Source organism: Ooceraea biroi, chromosome 10 (assembly GCF_003672135.1).
Source record: "Ooceraea biroi isolate clonal line C1 chromosome 10, Obir_v5.4, whole genome shotgun sequence".
Taxonomy (NCBI): domain Eukaryota; kingdom Metazoa; phylum Arthropoda; class Insecta; order Hymenoptera; family Formicidae; genus Ooceraea; species Ooceraea biroi.
This window is the reverse complement of record NC_039515.1, coordinates 4,614,827-4,635,550: the sequence shown is the minus strand read 5'-3', so window position 1 is coordinate 4,635,550 and position 20,724 is coordinate 4,614,827. Positions and strand designations below refer to the sequence as shown.

Here is a 20,724-nt window from a genome sequence, read left to right as displayed (position 1 = left end):
AGAAACGTGTGAAAAATATATATTTCTGTTGTATATCACATATTTCATATGATGATGTAAATATGTATACATGTAAAAATAACATATATTACAACTTTTAAAAATAACAATCTTCAAAAGTAATATAAGTATCGGAATATAATATTATCTTGATACATTTATATATTACTGCATCTACTATTATTTACTGTATTATAACATGTATAATCTGTATCATTATGGTATAACATATTAACATATTAAACAGGAATAAAATAATTATATAATATCGATATATAGTATATGATTGAAATATTGTTCTGACATAACTTACTGTCGTTTGCAATAACAAGCTCATTATTTGTTACAATCATAGTATATCCTTTCAAATTGTAATGCTACCTATAGATTTATAGTAATTATTTTTGCTGGCAGTGCCAAGTTCAGAAATATCAATTTGATTTAACGTGATTTCCCCAAATAAAGTCTCCTTATGATCCTAAAATGCAAAGTAAATGTTACTTTTGTTACTAATATTCTAACAAATTACATAAATCTGATTTATAATTATAAATTTTATTACTTTGAATATTTCGGTCGCATCAATTTTTTCTTTAAATCTTGACGAATGATCATCTTTGAATGACACATTCATCAAGGTAGCATGTAGCTTTACATTTTCTCTTTCTTTCTTCATCAAACCTAAAAAATTAGAATTATATTTTAAAAGTTAGAAATTACAAATTTCACTTCAATAATAAATTAAATATGAAACACCAATTTTACATTTGTTTTAGAGAAATGTATATTAATTAAGAAATTGGTATTGTCATATTAAAAAGTATATGATACGTGCAGCAAAATACTTAAATTTATATATAATTAACGTTACTTACCAAAATCGACAAAGTGATTGACAGTTTCATCAACAAGTTTTTGTAATTTGTCGTTTTGACTAATTTTTGCAAATAAAACTTTAACTTCAGTAGGATCGTCATTCATACATTCAACTCCGCGTAACTGTATCTTTAATGGTTCACTTTCTTCAAGAATAGGTCTGAAATAAATATAATTTTCAGAAATTCTCATAGAAAATTACCGATATGATAAATTATGATTTTATGTGCATTTCCTGTAATTTGTACTACTGCATTATTTATAGGTATAAGTCAATATGAACTTACTTTATGACCTTTTCTTTACAATCGTTAAGAACGTCAAAAGCTTGTTTCTTCTCATTATCATCAAATAATTTAAGCATTCCAATAGTAATATGCAATTTGGATGCTGTTTGAAAAAGTGATTCGTCTATATTACGTGTAGATTTCGCGTATTTTTCCAATACATCGGTTTTGAAAGAATTAAAATTATCGATTATCTCCTGTTTATTCAAAGGGATCGACAAGAAATGTGTATAACGTTTCTTCTTTCTTACATCCTCTATTAGCAAATCAATTCTATGTCTTGCTGATATTATAGCTTTACGATCTCGTCCCAAAATAGCTGTAAACATATAAAATAATATCAAACAATTTCGTAAAGTGTGTAAACTTGAGAAAGTTATAAAAGAATAATTACAAATTAAACTAATATTAGTCTCATCTTATGTTTAAGAAGAATGTATTATAATAAAAAAGAATGATTATTACCAATGTCTGCAACTTTTCCTTTTCTTGGTACTTCTATCGTCGTTCCTGTCTCACTTTCCAATCTTTTTCTTGTTGAACCCTTTGCACCAATTATATTTGCATAAAAAGCTCTAAAATATTACAATAAAGTAACATAGTATAATATGCATTATTACAAATTTTAGTTTATACATACACACACACACACACACACATAAAATGTTGCACTTATCTTTAAATGGTACATTTAAAAAAATTCTTACGTGGGCACATAAAAAGTGTGTTTAAACATTGTACCACAAGATACTATTTCTATGTCAGTATCAGATTCATCTTCGGAAGAAACTAGTTCTTCATCTTCCACGTATGGTGCGGATGTATCCATGTTTTTCCAAGCACTACTTTCATAAAATCTATAACATCGTCCATTGATCCAAACTAATTCTGGTTCTAACACATCCATTATTACATAAAATGTATAATATATAGACTTTTTTATATAAATACACCTAAAATTTTTTATGTTGTTGATCATACGTACATACATATATACTTATTACTTATATATCATGCATGTGTAAATATTGTAATAATTTAAACATTATATTATTATATTAATGTACTGGAGCCTATTAGGCAGATTATACTTGTTTTATTTTTGGTACAACAGATTCGAATAAATACACCTAATAAAGCTTTTTTTATTCCCGCAATATTCAAAATTCTTGTGGTAATGTGAATAATATTCGTCTTATATTAGTCTGTGATAATTGAGTTTTCTTTTTTTAAAGTTGAGACTATCTTTGTAGGTTAAGTAGCTACATTTAAAATACAAAATCATACGCAATCATATGTTATAATATAACACATCACATGATAAACAAGAAATTATTGCTTGTTATTTATTTATATAAATATATATGAATTATTACTTCACTAACGCTCACCTTATTATTATTTTCTTCGTTGACAATAGAAAGATATCACTTCATTCCATCATAGAGTGCGCTCATATTCATACTAAAGCGCGATGGCGTCAGAATTTCGAAAGAAGAACGTCAATTCCTACTTACACTTGCTCTTTCGAAAAGTGCAATACAACAAAAATGACGAGCAAAAATACGATAAAATGACGAAAACGTAAGTAAAGCATAAATATTTAATATCCTTAAATACAACAAATCGAGCACAACGAATATATTTGAATATATTTTTATAATTGTTATCATGTATCAGTAACATTTTAGTTAAGTATCGCTCCTTTCTTCCGATACATATAAGGATAAAATACACGTTATGAAATCGCTGATTCTAATGTATTTCATACCTTTATGGAAATATTCCACAATATCAAATGGATTATCATAAAATATCGTACACAAGTTAAGTGAAATAATATTTTATTGCCTTAATAATTGAGCATAGATCAATATATCTTATAATTTAACATTATTTAGTAATTAATATCTATAATGAACACATTTACCAGCATGTACAAAGCTATAAGTTTAATAAGAGAGTTGATTGTTATATAAGTATTTATGTATCATACAAAGGGGCAGAAAGAGCTCTTTCGAAAAATGACTGCTACTGGCAAACAACAATTAACGTACAATAGAGTTCTTTTTATTTAATACCTTACATTGCTTCTCCGTTTCGAAAATCGTGTATTGTGTATCTTGGCGCATCACAGAATCAATTTTTGTACAATGTAGACAAAATGTTGACAAAATGATGCTATGTCAATTTGAGGAACACATATAACAACGCAATCCAATGAAGCAGGTCATTATTTACAAAAATTATCTTGTAACATTACACGAGTAAATGGTAATTGTTCATTTTTAAATTGATATTAAAAGGTGGGTGTGACAAATGGTAGCTTATATAATGATGCAGAGTATGCATTTTACACGCAACGCATGCACGCACGCGCACACATACATACGCACAAAACACATACACACACACACACTGTATTGGCATATAAGTTACTTATAAAAATTCATGCATAGAACGGCATGTAAATGATGATTTGAATTTACATACACATAAAGTATGGGAAATTATAAAATTTGCTAATTTATTAACTGATAAATCATGAAAAAAGTTTATCACGCATATACAAACTTGTCTATTTTACAATAATAGAATTACAAATATATCTACATACATCATCTAACATCTAAAATATATCTCACAATAATAATCAAAGTAAAGAGCGCGCGCAATAAATAACAATTTTTATTTTATTAAAGTATACAGCTAATCCTCGTCTGTGCCTTTCTGATACACTGCCCCGAACTTGCTCATGTATTTACGCACGAAGTCTTTCGCTTTATGCTTAACATTCTCGTTACATTGTAATTCATCCACACTTTTGCAATGTTTTAATTCCTTCGCAAGTACAAAATGCGTCAGCTGTAACAGAGTGTGCAATCGTTAGACGTTATTGTCATATTGTCAACAGTCGGACGTAAAACTTGTTATAGTTAGAGACGACACGTACCTTCCTCGCCAAGTGCTTGAAATCCTCGGTATTAGTTATTCTGCCTTGCTTGCAGTCATTTTTCCTGTACGGATTGAGGAAGTGAACCATCACGTTAGCCATGTTTATTCGAAACGTATCTTTGATCTTCCTCTCAGACATGGGAGACACCTCAGCTGATGACGTTGGTTGCACCTTGCCCAATCCATGCCGCGAGTGTGACTTTGATTTATTACTTCGTCTGTGTTTTCGCAGCTTCTCCGCATGATCCTTTAGTTTTGCTCTTTCCTTTTGCCGTCGCAGTTTCTCCTTGATCTCTTTATACGCTTTGTGATCAACACGATCATCTTCCCTACGTGGCTGTAAATATTTATATATATATATATATATATATATATATATATAAATTACTTCAAATTGCACGAGTTGCAAGAGAACTTTAATTTCACGTTCGTATCAAGAAATTTAATATTGTCATGTAGAATAGGACGAGTTGAGTTATTTTTTGAAGATTAATCGTTCTCTAAAAATGTTTAGATTGATATCAATTTATATAATAATTATAAGCGATACTTACACTAATAATTCTTTCTTGAACTAATCCATCTCTTCTTTTCTTAGACTCAGAAAACGGCAGTAAATTTCCAGTCACGGTGTGACTAGTTAATTTCTTAGACACGGTTGGTCTAGGTATGCTCGAAGGACTTTCCATCGCGCCGCTACTTGCCTCTGCGTCGTCATTCTTTTGATCCTCGTGATCATCGTCGGCATCCTCCTCATCCTCGTTCGACGAGCTAGATTCTTCGCTAGATTCCGAAGTGGACGACGAGTCTGGCTGTATTCCAATATGATCGGGTGGTGGCGGCAGCCATTGCGATATCCTCTCCTTCACGTGGTAGTAGTAGATTCTACCTCTGCTGTCCGTTGCACTCTTCCATTTCGGTGGCAAATCTATCGGCGGAACTTCCGGTTGGGGCGGCCGACCCGTAACACTTTCCGCGAGCGTGAGATTAGAGAATTGTTGATCTACGGGTTTTTCAACGTTATAAAGGGGTGGCTGAATTGATACTGGCGGGGTGCCGCAGTGAGCAGACACTAAACTATTTGGAAGAGGTAGTTGCCCTTCAGTATACGGTTGCGGATGTGATATCAGGGAGTAGGAGGGTGTTGTCTGGCTGAACACAGGCGTTTGACTTAACGTATAAGCCACTGACGGCACACCGGGTGGTATGCCGGTCGTGATTCCGGATGATATATCAGTCGTCATCGCTGACGGTAGCACGTGAGAATTTTGGCCTATCATACCGGTAGACTGAGGACCGCCTACGTATACAGGGGTACATTGTTGCGTTACATCTCCCCCATCTGTAAGAATATTATATTAAATTGTTATAAAAAATAATTAAAATAAATAATTATAAAAAAAAGTTTACATTTCTACAGAACGTACTGATAACTACCTTGAGTGGAGTAATGCTGCCACTGGCCCAATGTCGGATTATAAAAAACGGGATAACCAGTTTGAGGATCAACCATGGCGCTGGTATGCGGATCTATACCCAGTGCCAAACATCTGTTTTCGTGTTCCTGCCATGATTCTTGCTGCTGTCGACGTTGCCTCTCCTCCTCTTCCTTCGCAACTTTCAACGCGAATAATTGCCTACGTTCGTACTTTGTCATTCGTGGTATAGGAACTAGACTACGTTCTTCGACCCGCTTCTCTTTCGTTCTACCGTGCTCGGTTTCAGGAGATTCTCGTCCTCGTCTCCTGTCACCGCGTTTGTCCACTTCGCTTCGACTGTATCTGTCAGATCTATGTCTACAAGTCGATCAAATTTAATTATAATATAAATATAAATTTAATTATAATACAAATTTTTATGTATAATTTATTTATTATATATCTTATACATACTGAGCATCATTAAGATTTATGTAATTCTAGTAATCAAATCATTTACCTATCGTACGATGTGCCTCTTTGTTCTTCTTTGTCCAATTCTTCTCTGTATCCTCGATCTACGAAAGAATGGCGTTAAACAGCTATCTAGACTGTAACTTCTAACTTTAAATCATATCATAGAAACCAACCTGCTTCTCTTTCATGCTCCTTCATTTGCTCGATCCTTTCTTTTTTTGGTATTCTAAAAACTTCTTTTAGATTAGACCATTCAGCAAGAAGACTAGAAGCCAGATCAGATATAAGGTTCTGTATCTGATCTGTATTTTCTGATTTCACCTCATTAACTGCCAAACTTTCGATATTATTATTACGTTTATCTGGAATGTCATTCAGACTTTCAGGGCTTTTCTTTTCGGTGTTATCAGAAGTACTGTTCAAGTCGTCGCAAATCGTCTTGGATTTAACCTGGTCATCCTCCGGGGAGTCAGCGTTTGGAGATAGATATAATCTTTTTGCCCATCTCTCAACCACACCGTAGATTTTGCTATCCATTAACATTGTTTTGTTTGGTATTGGCAGTGTATTTAGAGTTTTTAGCACTTCTAAACGAAACTGTTGAGCTTCCTCCGATTCGTTTGTAGCGATATCCATGTCGTAGCTCCATATCAAACGTAATCCGTGATAATCCAAGAATAATCTTCGGCACGGTTGTTCACCACTTTGTATGAAACGTAGCAAACGCGTTCTGTGTTCTAATTCCCTGCTACGGACCATTAATCTGCTTAACGTTAATGTGTGCGCACGGTTTTTCAAGCCAGTTGAGCATAATTTGTCTATTTCTTCCTCCAACTGAGAAAAAAAAAGTTTGTATAACAAGAAAGAAATTAACGACTTAACAGTCATTAACTCTTAATATTAATTCTATCATACTTACGTCCTCGTCTTCCATGTAATCAGCAGGCTTCTTTTCTTCTTTCTTCTTCTTCGTATCTTTTTCTTGTATCTCTTCCTTTTCAATCTTCTCCTTCTCTTCTTCCGGTGTTTCACCTATCCAGCCTCGACAGTTTGGTGCTTCGCAATAACACTTCTGAGCTTCTTTGCTAATATTTGAATAAGTAATTGTGTGAATTAAAAAAAAAGATAAACTTACATGTACTATCTTTACAAATATATAATTATTTAGTAATTTCCAATAAAAACATACCCATAACGTTGAAAATGATAATCAAATGTAATTTCTTCACCGGCCGGTATAAATTTCTTATTAAAAAAACCTATTCGTAATTCTCCGTTCACTGTCCACTAAAGAGAATTTGTTAATCGATATGTGTTCTTATGTATACCATAAGCTTTTCTTTATTACTTTGCGTTATGATGAAGTACAAACTTCTTACTTTTTGTGTTTCTGCATTTGGATCGCAGCTGTGATTGATAAACCGTGATACGTTTCCTTTCATAGTAGCATCTATTATTTGATCAGATTTTAGCGCCATAAAATAATAATGCCTGTTTTTATCCTTGCAATATTCCTTCGCTCGACGTCTAAAATCTTTCGGATCTACGACTTCACCTACATACTCCATTATGAACTCGCCCCTACAATTACAAAAGCAATAAAATTAAAAAGCGTTTTTACTTATTTTTCATCAAACATATTTTTAACGGTTATTAATCTGAAATTTCACTCACGCCGTTATGTCGACAACGGCGCGTAATCCAAAACCCTTCTTCTCTGTTCGGAACACTTCACATTTGGCATATTCACAATTTTGAAATCTTCTATTTGTACATCTATCACCTACTACGCATCTAGGTCCACTGCAATAAATATGAAAACAATGTTATCATCTCTAAGTGTAAATTACTTTATATAATTCGTTTTACGTCTCAACACAGAAAAATATTACTTTAACATTGCTTTAACATTTTATTTCTCATGCACAAGACACAACTTATAAAGTTTAATTTCCTTCAACACGTTGAATGCCGGACTAATTTTATATGACTTGCCCAAGGCAAACTGAGTTTTTTATTATGCATATTATGTTGAGTGCCAGTCACCGCCGGTGACCCCCACGGCATTTAAACATTAGTACTTACCATTCTATCATGAGAAGTCTATTAAGGCAATCTTCCCCACAACCAAGTTCTCCTCTCTCAATTTCTTCTTCAGTTAAGAAACAATCACATACCATTCGTTTAGTTTCCTTGTTCGTATATCTGATATAACAAAGTAAAACGTAGATTGAAATTGTGTAATATCTTTTATGAGCACTATATAGAACATTACATATGAAATTAACTGGAAGCAATATTACTTGTGCAACAAAGAGAATATCATACCTTTCAGTGAGATATAAATTTTCACGTAAATGTTCAAACTGGCTCAGTCTTTCCTCCATTTCTCTATCCTCTGTTTCAAGGACCATTGGCAAAGAAATCTTCACTCCTATAGTTTTAGGAATTTGTGCTACTGTTGAAACCATAGGAAGGCTATTAGACGTCACTGATGCATCTTTAATTGGCTCCGTTTCTATACAAGCCTTCGTACTTATGCTTGTAATGTTATGTTTCGATTCCGATGACACAGATTCTCCTGTATTAATAACTGTACAACGTGCTGGATCGGATGGAAATGTAACAGATGATCCAAGCATTGGCATTGGAGCAGCAATAGAAGCGAATCCTGCGTTCGATCCACCCATTTCAAGTTCACTTGATCTTCGCCAACGAGATTTTACCTTAACTGGCTTTGACGAATCAGAATCGTATCCCGTGACGTTACAAGTAGTACTTAGAGGTGCTAAAGTATCAAGTGACGTTGATATCTTGCTAGAATTATTTTCCTTATCACATTGTACCTCAGAATTATCTACTTTTACTTCCTGAGTGATCGAAGGATTTATATTATTAACTACTTTTTCCTTTTCTTGTTGCAAAGTTGCCTTTGAAACGTCCATATTAGGCTTGGTAACCAAGCCGCGTCCGCGAGATCTGAAAATAATCTCTGTATGAAAGTTTATTCAAAAACCTTGTGCTTGCAGAAAATTATATTTATTTATAAATCAGATTTATCTTTAAGATCAAAAAATGTTTAAAACATATTTTTGTTTACTGATACACAAACTGATTATAGAATTATGTAAGGATTATTATATATGAAATAAGTCAAGTTACTACTATGTATGTGTAATTGTTACATAGATTATTCGATTTCATACCTTTGTTTCATCAATCCGATAGACCGAATTCTACTACTTCGTCTTACGCCTGAACTATTTGAACCACTTTCAGAGCCTGTTGTATCGGTGCTTCCACTACGGCCTCTAAATTCAACCTTTTTGTCAATGTCACCGATATTGCTGGCCGCGTTTTTTACATCCATCTCTCGTCCTTTGTAACTGGTAAGTGATAATAATGTGTCGTTACTATTCTCACTGCTGCTGCATAACTTGATATCTTCAGCATCAACTTTGTTGTTATCGCCTTCGCTGTCCTGATATTCGTCAATAGTTGCCAAGTGCTCGTGTTTTTGTTGACTACTCTTTCTGTCCTGCATAATTCTCGATTTTACTGAAACGTCATCTGTACATTGTAGTTTATCGTTGCAAGAATTAGAATTCAAAATATCTTGTTGATTTTTTATAAGATTATTGGGTTCCACAGTTTTTGAAAAGATGTCTATGACGTGAGAACTAACGGAATTGTTTGGACGATGCAACTGCTCCATTTTATCTAATATCGACGAACTGCTCTCATCATCGATATTTACCGGCGACAATTTTTCCACGTTCAAAGGAGTTTGTAGCGGAGAGTCGATACTTTCCACACTAGAGAGATCGTGCACCAACTTTTGTACCTCCTTTGAACACTCGCTTATATGCATATTTGCTAGTTTATTATCTATTTTGCTAAATGAATCTTCTTTAAATGATGCTACATGCATACTTTCTGTTTCCAAGTCCTTGCCTTCCTGTTTGCAATTGGTCTCTTCGTTAGAAGAGCCGGAATCATCCTTAACAGAACACATACGAATCTTATCGGGTATTGACTCTGAAATTTCTGTTTTCAGTTTTTCATAAACAGGTTTACCGCTCTTTTGCTTTCTACCATTTCGATTCTCTAGTACTATTTTCTTTTTGCTGATATAAGGTGCATCCGCAGTGGAATCCGGAGTATTACTACTTCCACTGTTCCAATTTGCTAATTCATCCGTACGCGTAACTGATATGGAATTTTCTGATTCACTCATAGGTACACTATTGACACTTTTACGAATAACATACTCATTGTTCGAAGCGTTTTCCGAGTTAGGTGCCATTACCATGGATTCAGTACCATCCTCATTTTGTATCACAGTAAATTCCACAAAATCCTTGCCTGCTAGATTAGATTCGTTCACGAGCAGTACTTGCTCAACCATAACACCATCCTGTGCGTAACTATTGCTTGCAACCTCTTCCTCCACTTCCATTTCCTCACAAATAATCGTTTCCTCTATCACATCCTCCGACCACACTTCCATCTCGGTGGACATCGCCGCGGATGTATGTAAAGATTCGTTATTTGGATTCGGGTTACCAACGACGACCTGCTGCACATCCTCTGGACTAAGCTTCTTCGATTCATTAATTGCACTATCGATGTTGTCTTGACTGTCGCTTTCATCCGCATCCCGCTTGTACAGAGGAATATTCCTTGAGGAGTGTACAGCATTCTCATTATTGATAATTATGCTGTTGCTAGAAGTATTCTTATGCCTGCTATGCTTCTTCTGAGAATTTTGATTCTTCTTTGAAAGAACTTGGCTATGATCATCATTGGTGGACCTGGGATCTTCAATACTGTTTGAGCAAGATGTTTGCGAGATGTCGCCATTAATCCTCTTCTCTTCCAACTGCTTCTTAGCTATTTGTCGGCTAGATTTACGCACAGGTACATACTTGTGGGATGACTTTTCAGATCCTTTCACTTCGGTTTTACGTCTGCGTGCCATTTTGATTCCATGTATACTCTCAGTCTGAAATAATCAAGATCAGCACGTCATTTATTGTGGGCAATGCTATTTATTTGAGTAGAAAAAAATGTTTTCCATGTATATTTGACATAAAAAATATACACACATACTCGTCATGATATTAGGCAAGTATACAATTCAGTTAGAGAAATAAAACTAAGTATATGAGACATTATATAATCTCAGTACCCTCAAACTTAGAAATGTCTGGGTTTGATAAAAAAAGAAAGAATTAATAAAGATCAATAAGAATATGAATTATGATGTTTTTACACATATTCATTTAAAAAATTTCAAAGTCTTTAGAATTTACAGAATGCATTACATGTTCCATATAAATATGATATATACAAAATATGTACATACAAAACAAACAATTTCACAAGTTCACTTTCAAAACTTGAGATTGCTTGCAAAAAAGAAATTTCAAATGCCTATTAAAATGAACTAGAATTCTACTAAAATTAACAAGAAAATTAAAAGAATTTCTATCTCGTTCCCAAGAATTTCCTTATAAGAATTCCTGGGAATTTTCCGACTGTTCGAGCTAAACACAAACACAAACTGTCCCTTGTCATCTGTACAATGACAGAAAGCGTCGTGTTCGCGTGTGACCGTGCATCGGCACTGAATAAACAATAATAGGAGAAACCGCCGATTACTCACTGTACGCTCCTAATACCGCATGCGGCAATTCCAGAAAGAAATTCATCGTTCGGAATACTCAATATCCACTATGAAACGGACGTCGTTCCGTAGTTTTCCAATTTACCGACATAAATTGGAACACTCGAGGATAAGAAATCCGCTGAGAAACGGATCGCTCGGACGGCTACGTGTGCGAAGGAAGCTCTACGAGTCCGCGAACTATTATCGGTCTTGGCGTTGCGACGACGCACGATCGCGGTACACTGCACATCAATGCAGCTCTTCCTCGTCGATGTGGATCTCTCTCCGTCTCGGACTGCCCAAACTGGATCGCTCGGCGTTCGTCACGCTGTTGCTGTACGAGCCTCGGACGTTCTCGTGGCCGATGAAAGCGTCGTCTCCTACCTCGGTGGCCTCGATGATTCTCATTCGACAAACGACGAGCGTGCCGCGACGGGCTCGTTGTGTTAAGAAGCGCGAGGAATTGGTGAGCGAGGGTACGTATCGACGATGTGCACCATCCTAAGCGTGTGTACCATCGCCACTGAATATCGGCCGCCTCGTCCCCTGCGCAACTCACTGTAGCAAATGAAAACGGCGCTATCAACGACGTGCGGTGCGAGCACCGTGAACTTGCCCCTCGGGATAACCCGTAACCGCGGCGAGACGTAACCAAGCTGCAAATTTACCATGTATCATGCTTCGTGTACAGTTATAACAGCCGAGCAATTACGTACTTACATGGCTTATCACAACGACGGGAAACGAACGTTCGTTCACGACGACAAACGTGGATGGAAACAACGGTGAACTTTTTCTCGCCCGACGTTCGTGCAGCGACTCGTCGGACACGCTCGTTGGCTGCCGGATAGGGAATTTTCGAACGTCTCGAGGAACATTCGTCTCGTGCGACACATGAGACGGCAAACTTCAGAAGAGACGGGCTTGAGTAATCTGTTTTTGAAAAGCAGAGCCTGCAGTGAAGTGTTTTTTAATAGATTGTATTTCCAAGTATACGCTGATTGCGGACGATGTTATTCAACAATTGCACAACCCCGATTCTGCCATCGTTTAATTAATAAAACTGTAGGTACTTGCTGCAATAAAAATTATTTTTTTTGTTCACAATTTTTTGATCAATTATGCTGAAAGGAATATGGAAATAAAAGCATATAGCGTTAAGCAATAATTGTAATTAAAAATGTTTAAGAATATAATATTTTTTGCAGCGCAAAGCCACAAATATATTTTGATGCTCTGCTGATGGGAAGAATGCAAACTAGTGAGTACATTTTTCTTAAAATATGTATCAAAGTATATAGGTGTAAATCAAGTAAATATATATGTATATAATATTGTATTCTTTTCATCCAATTTATAGAAAAAGGCAAAATATAGATATTTATACACTTCTCTGAAAATATATGATATCAAGTCAGAATGCATATTCATATTTCATGGAATGTATCTCTTGCTCCTTAAAAATATATATCTCTCTTCTTATTTCGCTATTTTACAAATTATATTTGCTGAGTCATTCACATTTTAAATTATGATGTCAGTCTTAATTTCATTATATTCTTTGTCGCATAATATTTCAATAGTCTCTCATGCTTTTAATTGTTGGAGCTTATTTCATCAATCTGAAAAGATGTCAACCATAGTTCACAATATTGATCTTTATAACATAGAATTAGCAATTCTCTTAATTTTATGCATGGTTACTTTGCATGAAATAATATAAAGAAAAATTGCTTTGAAACTTCCTATAAAATCCTTTTATAACTTTTTATAAAGTTATAATGAAATATTGAAAAATGTTGTATCTCATGTCAGTGCAACACACAATTTACCTAAAGATATTTTAATTATTTAATGTTTTGTGAATTTTGTTTCTGAATGTATAGCCATGAATTTTTCAAATTTTATGTTAAACATCGGTAAATCATCCTTTTAATTATTCAGTCTGATCAGTTGAGAAAATACGCGGTTCAGTGAGCAGTATTAAAAATAATTATCCTCACAATACTCATAGGTGCAAATATTTTCTCTTCTTCTGAACTATCTGTAATAAAAGTAAGTGCATACTCCTCGTATATATAACAGTTATTGTCTGAGATAAAAATTGCATGTATATATTATATTAACATTCTTAAAAATAATGTGAGAATCCTCTTTTACAACTAAATTCCCGTAAAATCCCATAAAATATAATAATATATATATCTCTAATAAGTGAGTGAGAACATTATTGTATATATAAAAGACTTTATGTCAAGGACTCTGTTGCTTATTATCAGATTTTGTCTTTGTAAGTGACACATTAGGCACAGTTAAACTATCACTCGGATCTTGAATACTTTCGGACGTATTTGTCGTGCTGGACCTTTCGCTGGAATTCGAGTTCTGGAACTTAGGCGTAGAAGTTCTTCCTTTCAGAAGTACAGCTTGCTCGGTGCTTTTGCTGGCTTCTTTAATCGATATCGACGATACGTCGCTGATGTCAGGAAGGCCACTGGGATCATGATGTTTCTTAGTCGGAGAAATCATTCTTCTAGCAGTGTTTACTGGCGTGACGTCCGAATTCGATGATGAACTAAGAGCACTTGCCTCCCGAGTTTTCTTCAGCGTCGCGACTGCCCAACCCAAACCTAGCTTCTTCAAGGCAGTTTCCATTTCCTCAGGGGACGACGCACACTTCAGGGCATCTGATGACGGAGAACTCGTTATTTCGGAAATACCAGACAGCCCGGAAAAACTGTATAAACTAGTGGATGTTGTCTTATGTTTACTATCCTTATGATTATTAGCAGCATCGGTACTTGTAGAAGAGCCAAGTTTATCTTTCGCTTCAGCAACAAGGTCTTCCGTAATTGTGTTACACTGCAACTGTTTGTTGCATTTCTCGAATGTGTGTTCCTGCTCCGTTTCAGCTTTCGTTGACGTAATGCCGTCCATCACGTTTGTCAGTTTGCCAGGAGAAGTGCAAATTCTAGTTTTCTGTGATCTCTGCGCGGGACTCAACCTTTCACTAGGATGTTTTACATCAGATGTTGAATCGGATAACTTTTTAGAGGAATTTTTATACTGCTGAACGGATAAAGGTGCAACATGTACTGAAGGTTTAGATTTTGTTGGGCTCTTGACGTTTTTATTAACTGTATCTGTCGTATCAAACTCCACTATCGTTGATAGTTCGTGTCCTGATGATTCCAACTCTGGCCTGTATTGAGGTGATAAAAATAATTCATGAAATATATAGAATTTATATATTATATTTATATACAAAGATATAATTAGGAAATATATTAAACGGAATTATGTGATTTTACCTGTATGGTCCATTTAATAATGTAACAGGAGGTTTAGGCCTTGCGCTTATCGATGCAGCAGTTCCATGATCGCGCGATATTTTGGGAGTGCCAGCTATTGGAATAAACCCGTTTTCCTTTCTTGCCTGTGCAAGAGAGAATGTGATTATGATTTACAATAATGTAAATTATTCAAATAAATTATTAGCTGCACAGATTAGATACATTAGAGACAATTCATACAGAGATATTAGATACACAGGAATGTTTTTCTATGTTCTTATCCCACATTTTTAAATGTCCAATATAATTAAATGTAAATATATAAAGAGAATATAAATTAAATATATATATAATTTACCTCTTGAATGGAAGTAATTTCTCTCGCAACGCTGTTGTCCTTTTCATGTTCTGATGAGGAACTGCTTCTTAGACTAGCGTCTTTAAAAGCCGGCGCATTATGCGATACAGAGACTTCATTATCTCCATTTGAGGTTGCAAAAGCAGTGCTCGCTTTTCCCAAAATTTCCTTCGACAATTTCTCTATTACCTCCTCTTCGTGAAGAGGAAACGTACACGGGGGCCAAGAGTTACGATCTGACGTTTTTGTTACCGACATTGCACGAGGCTTTTGCTGTATTTTAAATCGGTTAAGCTGTATATTAACTCTTTCATCGCTTATAATCTTTGGCTTAGCTTTGCCATTTACTAATTCAGATTTCTGTACGTGCGCTGTATCTATTGTATCTACTGATTTACTTCGAGCAGGAGTAGAAGTGGTCACTTGGACCTCTGCATCGCGGGATGGTTCGTCCTCCGGAGCCGCCGCACCCCCAATAATTCTCTGCGATTCAGCCAGAGTTCTCGCAAGTTGGGCATGAACCGCTTCAATGCTTTCAATCAATCTACGCACAGCTTGCACGTCGTTACGCGCTGGTCTCGTCATGGATAACTGCATTAAGCTAGTTTCGTCGCTTGGACTAATCAGTGAGAGATCCATTCCTGCGATAAATATATACGATTATTATTTCAGAAATTACATAAAAATAATCTCTGCCTACAAATTCTACCAACAGATTCAATTCAATTCGGTGTATGATTTTACATATTACTTCATTTGAGATAATTAACGATTAATTATTTAGAGTAATTAACACGATTTCTGTTCGTAACACCGTAAAAATATTTTACGTTATTGTAACTTCAGCTGTTTTCAATTCGAATTGTACATGTTGAGTAAATAATTTTTATATTAGTAATTTTTACCTTTCTGTTCACTTCGAACTTTTTCGATGAGGTCAGTCAAGGACGCTATTCTCTCTGTGCACAGGTTCTGTAGGTCTTCATACTTTTGTAATATTTCTGGACAATTTTTCAGCGCATAATCATGAATATCGTCAAGTTTTGTATGTAACAACTCGCACGTGGGAATTTTGCACGTACAGGCTTTGGACGGCATCGATGGTCGTTGCAAAGGAGTGAGTGGGTATGCAGACTCTGGCTGGCAACTAATTGACCGATCCGTTTGATCGATTCGTGTCGAGGAAAGTACAGTACTGTCATTCGTTTGAGAGTCAATCAAATTGTATCTGAGCATTCTGGCGATCCTCTCACGGTGCGGAATATTCGACGGCATCGTCATTGTACGCGGCGAGGGAGTTTCCGGCGTAGAAACCGGACTGACTTCCTCTCGTAATCTTCTTAGCTCTTCGGGTCCCGAGGAATCCAACATCTCCAAGATCGGTGTAACGTTAGTCAACGCGTCGAAGACCGATCTCGGCCTCACTGGTGGTGGGCTCGCGAATGACGTCGATGTATCTGACGTGTCCTTTATGCGAATCCACCTTTTCATCTGCGTTCGGACCCGATACGGTTTGCTCGAGGATGGATCTTGATTGTTCGAAATCGTTTGCGAGCTCTCCGCGCTAGCGTCTATCGATACTTTCGTTTCCTGCGACGGATCTGTTTCGTCATCGCAGAATGCAGATTTGCTCACGTGTATATCGATTCTTCTGCTAGTCGTGTCCGGCATATCTGTGCACCTCGTTTTCTTCTGCGGACTAGTTAGGCGGGAGGTTGACTGAGACCTCGAAAACTTCTTTATCGGTGAGGTTGCCTTGGAACTAACAGATGTCGATCGAATCTTTTGATAAACTCGAGGCGACGGTCGCTTCGATACTTTTGTACTGCTTCTCCTCTTCTTGGGCGTCACGATCACTTCTCTCTTATCAATCTCGATGACCATTCCACTGATCTCGGAGCTAGTTGAATCATTACTACTGTCGTCCGTTTCTGGTGTAATAATAGTAATTCTTGGCTCAATCGGATGAGGTACTCGGGTTGTTTCGCTAGGGGGATGCGGTACTTTTACGCTCTCCTCAGGCAATTCTACTTGCACAGCTTTATTCTCCGCGTGACTAACTTTATCCAGTGCAGCTTGCACAGCGATCTCACTTTTTTTCGTGGGCGATTTTCCCGGTTTCTTGCCTTTACGATCTTTTTTCACGCATTCATCGCTAGACATATTTATAACTTTAATCTCCGATGTTGAAGGCATGGCAGCATCTGTAACCTGCGACGTTCTTGGCGTCACGCGGTCATCGAGGAGTGGTCTTATACTAACATTGAATATATCGTCCGGTAGACTTGAGCCAAATTCTTGTAACAATAATCTCTTTTGCCTCTCGACTTTCTTCAGCATGTCCAATATTTGTTCCTCGCGCGACATCTCACTGTCTTTATCCTGATAGATGTCCGTTTCATCCTCAACCGGCTGAGACTCGTGCCATTTGGAGTGAGGCACGTCATCCTTCTTCTGCGTTTGTAAAGTTACAACTCTCTCGGTAAGATGACAATATTGATCTGGTATGTCATCTGTAGTGAGAACTTTTTTAGTCGCACGGGTCAATTTCCTCTGATGTTCTAGTTGGCACTTATCCCTTTGGTGTAACCGCACGTGTGGATCCTCCTCCTGATCATAAACATGCATTTAATTTCTTTATACACACACACACATTTCTACATGAATGTTTTTTTGTTGTTATCAATAATCATGCACCGCTTTTTTGGTACATAAAAGTATCTCTTGGTGACTGAGAACATTTAATTTGATTCAAAATATATACTTGCGCAACATACTTACTATGTTGGATTGAATTTGACTAGCTTTCAACTTGCGTTCTTCCTGCGCCAGATGATCCAGATTCCGCACAAGCGCTTGGTAATCCCTGCGCACTTTTTCTCGCAAGATTGCATCCTCACCGCGACGCTGAGCATTTATTTTATGAGTTTTGCATGTATGCATCTTCACATTCTCTGCGTTTTTCATCGCCTGTGCTGCTTCTATTGCATTGGGCTGTTAAAGGTACAAAATACGTACAAATAAATCTAAGTTTTTGAAGGAATCTAATAAATCATGTAGTAGCATCATTAACATACCTCGTTCCGAATGTCGATTTTTTCAACTATACCAAGAGGCCTGTTGTAAACGTTTCTCTGACGGGAAGTATAATCGTACAATCGTACTTTGCTCTCGGTTAAAGGAACCGCCCTCGGAGTTCTGCTACACGTAATTTGTTCCGTATTATCAGAGAAATATGACGAATCATCGCTGACTGAACTAGAACTGCTGCTACTAATACTGCTCGTGCTATCTGATGTATCCTGTGTGTAATCTTCCGGATTGTACCTGAAATATTTATGAAATTTTATTGTAAGACAAAAAAAAGTCAAATTTTTGTAAGATAATAAAATCCGCGCAAGTACATATAATATATGCTTGCGATATTGCGATGTACCTTGCAACTTTGTGAGTTTTAGTTGGAGTAGTACTCATAGTTGGCACTGTTCTTCGCGGTATTTGATCGTCCATTACATCAACAGCGATACGTTCAATGCGATCAGCCTTTTCCACTTTCTTCTTCGAAGGCGTCTTATGGGATTGTCTAACAGATTGTTTTTGTAATCCTGAAGGGCCTGGTCTCGGTGATAATACTTTCTGAATTTCCTTGAATAAATATAAGTATCGCTTATTAATTATTCTTAAATATAAAAAAATAAAAAAATTAAACAGGCTGAAGTTTATGTTTGAGTCAATCTCAACATTTGAGTAAGCTATATACTTTTGAATTGGGCTTCTTCGTTTTTCTAGGTGATCTTTTTTCAGAAATTTTTTTGGACTTCTTTGTTGGAGTTAATGTTTTATGAGCACTTTCCTCGTATGTATCTTTTTGGGAAGAAGTTGTTTCCGTCCTGCTGGTTTTCTCAGGTGATGTTGGCTTTGGAAGTTTAGCTACCATCGCGGCTCTCGTATTTTCTACTTCTCGTACTTTACGTAATCTCTCTTGATGCATTGCTTCTGCACTGTCCTGAAAAAATTAATTTGGGAACAAATAAAATTATCCATATTTAAATAAACATTAAAAGCGACACAATTATTGCTCTCATTACCTGTTTAGCTTCTTTCATGCGTTCTACAGCCTCTTTTCCTCTTTTAAGAGCCATAGCTCTATCTTTCTTTCTCTCCTCCTTTATTATTGCATCTGCATCTGGCTGCAAAGCAGCTAAAGCATGAGCCTGACCAATATCTTCCAGGTCTTCTTGGTATTTCTGTTGCAATTCCATAATCTTCCTGTCATGCATCTGTTTGAGCTCTGATTTTCCATCTTTTTCCAATTTGCTAAGTTCTTCCCTCGCTATTCTTTTAGCACGTTCCAAAAGTCGGTGCGATATTTCTTTTGACTGCTGCCGTACCTGTAAAATAACGTATTATTTTGCAGCCCTTTTCCATTATCGAATGTATCTGCTACGATATAATTATAACTTAAACACTTTTGCATCAAGTGCAATAACAAAAAATTTAATTCAGCATTATACATCTAACATTTACATTGCCAAACTGATTGTAACCATTACTCAGCAAAGTGACGATCTATTTCAAATATGTGTATTCAACTTTTTTTCTGCATTGCAAGCTTTTATTTGAACTTTTCACAATATGCAACACACGCATACGCGCGCACGTGTCGAGCTAATTTAAATGCTATGAAAAATATATAATATGTTTACCTGCTCCAAACGTAACCTCCGTCGGCGATCGCGTTCATTCTTCTTAATTTGATCTAGATCCGATAATATCATTCTCCCGCGACGTATATTTACAGGATTCCCGCTTACAGTAACGTGAATTGACATGTTTCATTGAAATTGATGGTGTCAAACTTTTATACGAGGACTTTTATCAATGTATATATATATATAGTATAACTCAAATTTAAAATGACAGGAACGGCCATTCTGATAGTTGGCGCAATACTGGCAACCTACAAACAACAAATAATCCCTAGGCAGTTGCAACCGCGTGCGGGATTCATTATTTCTACGCTTGGCGGCGCTGTACCGCGATTATTTAAAAAAGTAATAGGATGATGTATAGTTTAAACTTCAAGACGGTACATTTTTGAATATTTTAAAACAATGCAAATCGTCATAATTATATCTTTATACTGTTATATATTCTATCATATACATATTTATTAGAATAATAATAAAGTAGGTATTTTAATAATTTGATGTGAATAATAAATATGTAGGGCAAAGTGCAAGCAAAACTCAAATAAGAAACTAATTTCAGTTGAATTTCTTTATAGAAAATTTTAAAAATTTACGTTTATGTCCAATTCGTATAAATTTTAATTAACTTAAGTTGAAATTTGATATAAACATTCTACAATAATTTAAAAAAGAAAAAT

The 20,724-nt window shown here is 35.9% G+C and overlaps 3 protein-coding genes across 6 annotated transcripts; all 3 read right to left on the bottom strand.

The window, feature by feature from the left end:
- Positions 1 to 2: 2 nt before the first annotated feature.
- Positions 3 to 2,648, bottom strand: LOC105278227 (activating signal cointegrator 1 complex subunit 1). 3 transcript variants are annotated; one of them, XM_011337171.3, is made up of 7 exons: positions 2,555 to 2,648; positions 1,871 to 2,020; positions 1,629 to 1,738; positions 1,164 to 1,482; positions 876 to 1,036; positions 563 to 681; positions 3 to 478 (listed from the first exon to the last, which is right to left on the bottom strand). In XM_011337171.3, exons 2-7 carry the CDS (start codon positions 1,990 to 1,992, stop codon positions 365 to 367), a joined length of 945 nt encoding a protein of 314 aa, XP_011335473.1. In that variant the 5' UTR covers positions 1,993 to 2,020; positions 2,555 to 2,648; the 3' UTR covers positions 3 to 364. The 3 variants fall into 3 exon arrangements, with proteins under 3 accessions (XP_011335473.1, XP_011335472.1, XP_011335471.1); XM_011337170.3 differs by having other exon boundaries at positions 1,871 to 2,116; positions 2,555 to 2,576; XM_011337169.3 differs by lacking the exon at positions 2,555 to 2,648 and having other exon boundaries at positions 1,871 to 2,546.
- A 563-nt stretch (positions 2,649 to 3,211) lies between these two features.
- LOC105278228 (probable histone-lysine N-methyltransferase CG1716) lies at positions 3,212 to 11,821 on the bottom strand. Of its 2 annotated transcripts, none has more exons than XM_026973352.1 (14): positions 9,220 to 10,462; positions 8,342 to 8,992; positions 8,099 to 8,218; positions 7,688 to 7,816; positions 7,393 to 7,594; positions 7,203 to 7,300; positions 6,933 to 7,098; positions 6,187 to 6,847; positions 6,057 to 6,114; positions 5,556 to 5,914; positions 5,197 to 5,460; positions 4,673 to 5,121; positions 4,117 to 4,455; positions 3,212 to 4,028 (listed from the first exon to the last, which is right to left on the bottom strand). In XM_026973352.1, exons 1-14 carry the CDS (start codon positions 10,419 to 10,421, stop codon positions 3,873 to 3,875), a joined length of 4,854 nt encoding a protein of 1,617 aa, XP_026829153.1. In that variant the 5' UTR covers positions 10,422 to 10,462; the 3' UTR covers positions 3,212 to 3,872. The 2 variants fall into 2 exon arrangements, with proteins under 2 accessions (XP_026829153.1, XP_019886873.1); XM_020031314.2 differs by adding an exon at positions 11,682 to 11,821 and having other exon boundaries at positions 3,215 to 4,028; positions 4,673 to 5,460; positions 9,220 to 11,018.
- A 1,349-nt stretch (positions 11,822 to 13,170) lies between these two features.
- On the bottom strand, positions 13,171 to 20,480 carry LOC105278229. The gene is made up of 10 exons (XM_011337176.3): positions 20,042 to 20,480; positions 19,424 to 19,726; positions 19,096 to 19,341; positions 18,772 to 18,980; positions 18,413 to 18,662; positions 18,117 to 18,329; positions 16,241 to 17,945; positions 15,336 to 15,976; positions 14,996 to 15,120; positions 13,171 to 14,886 (listed from the first exon to the last, which is right to left on the bottom strand). The coding sequence occupies exons 1-10, from the start codon at positions 20,165 to 20,167 to the stop codon at positions 13,938 to 13,940; spliced, it is 4,767 nt and encodes a 1,588-aa protein (XP_011335478.1). The 5' UTR covers positions 20,168 to 20,480; the 3' UTR covers positions 13,171 to 13,937.
- Between the last annotated feature and the right edge of the window lie 244 nt (positions 20,481 to 20,724).

Bases quoted from the DNA above. Each gene is read 5' to 3' on its own strand.
- LOC105278227 (XM_011337169.3), bottom strand. From the start codon at position 2,154: ATGTATGTACGTATGATCAACAACATAAAAAATTTTAGGTGTATTTAT. The intron at 682-875 runs GTAAGTAACGTT...CTAATTTTTTAG, and splicing joins CAATCACTTTGTCGATTTTG to GTTTGATGAAGAAAGAAAGA. The intron at 479-562 runs GTAATAAAATTT...TTTGCATTTTAG, and splicing joins ATGCGACCGAAATATTCAAA to GATCATAAGGAGACTTTATT.
- LOC105278228 (XM_020031314.2), bottom strand. From the start codon at position 10,994: ATGGCACGCAGACGTAAAACCGAAGTGAAAGGATCTGAAAAGTCATCC. The intron at 7,099-7,202 runs GTATGTTTTTAT...TTCAAATATTAG, and splicing joins TATCATTTTCAACGTTATGG to CAAAGAAGCTCAGAAGTGTT. The intron at 6,115-6,186 runs GTTGGTTTCTAT...ATTCTTTCGTAG, and splicing joins GGAGCATGAAAGAGAAGCAG to ATCGAGGATACAGAGAAGAA.
- LOC105278229 (XM_011337176.3), bottom strand. From the start codon at position 20,167: ATGTCAATTCACGTTACTGTAAGCGGGAATCCTGTAAATATACGTCGC. The intron at 18,981-19,095 runs GTATATAGCTTA...TATTTATTCAAG, and splicing joins CGAAGAAGCCCAATTCAAAA to GAAATTCAGAAAGTATTATC. The intron at 15,121-15,335 runs GTAAATTATATA...TCTCTTGCACAG, and splicing joins AAATTACTTCCATTCAAGAG to GCAAGAAAGGAAAACGGGTT.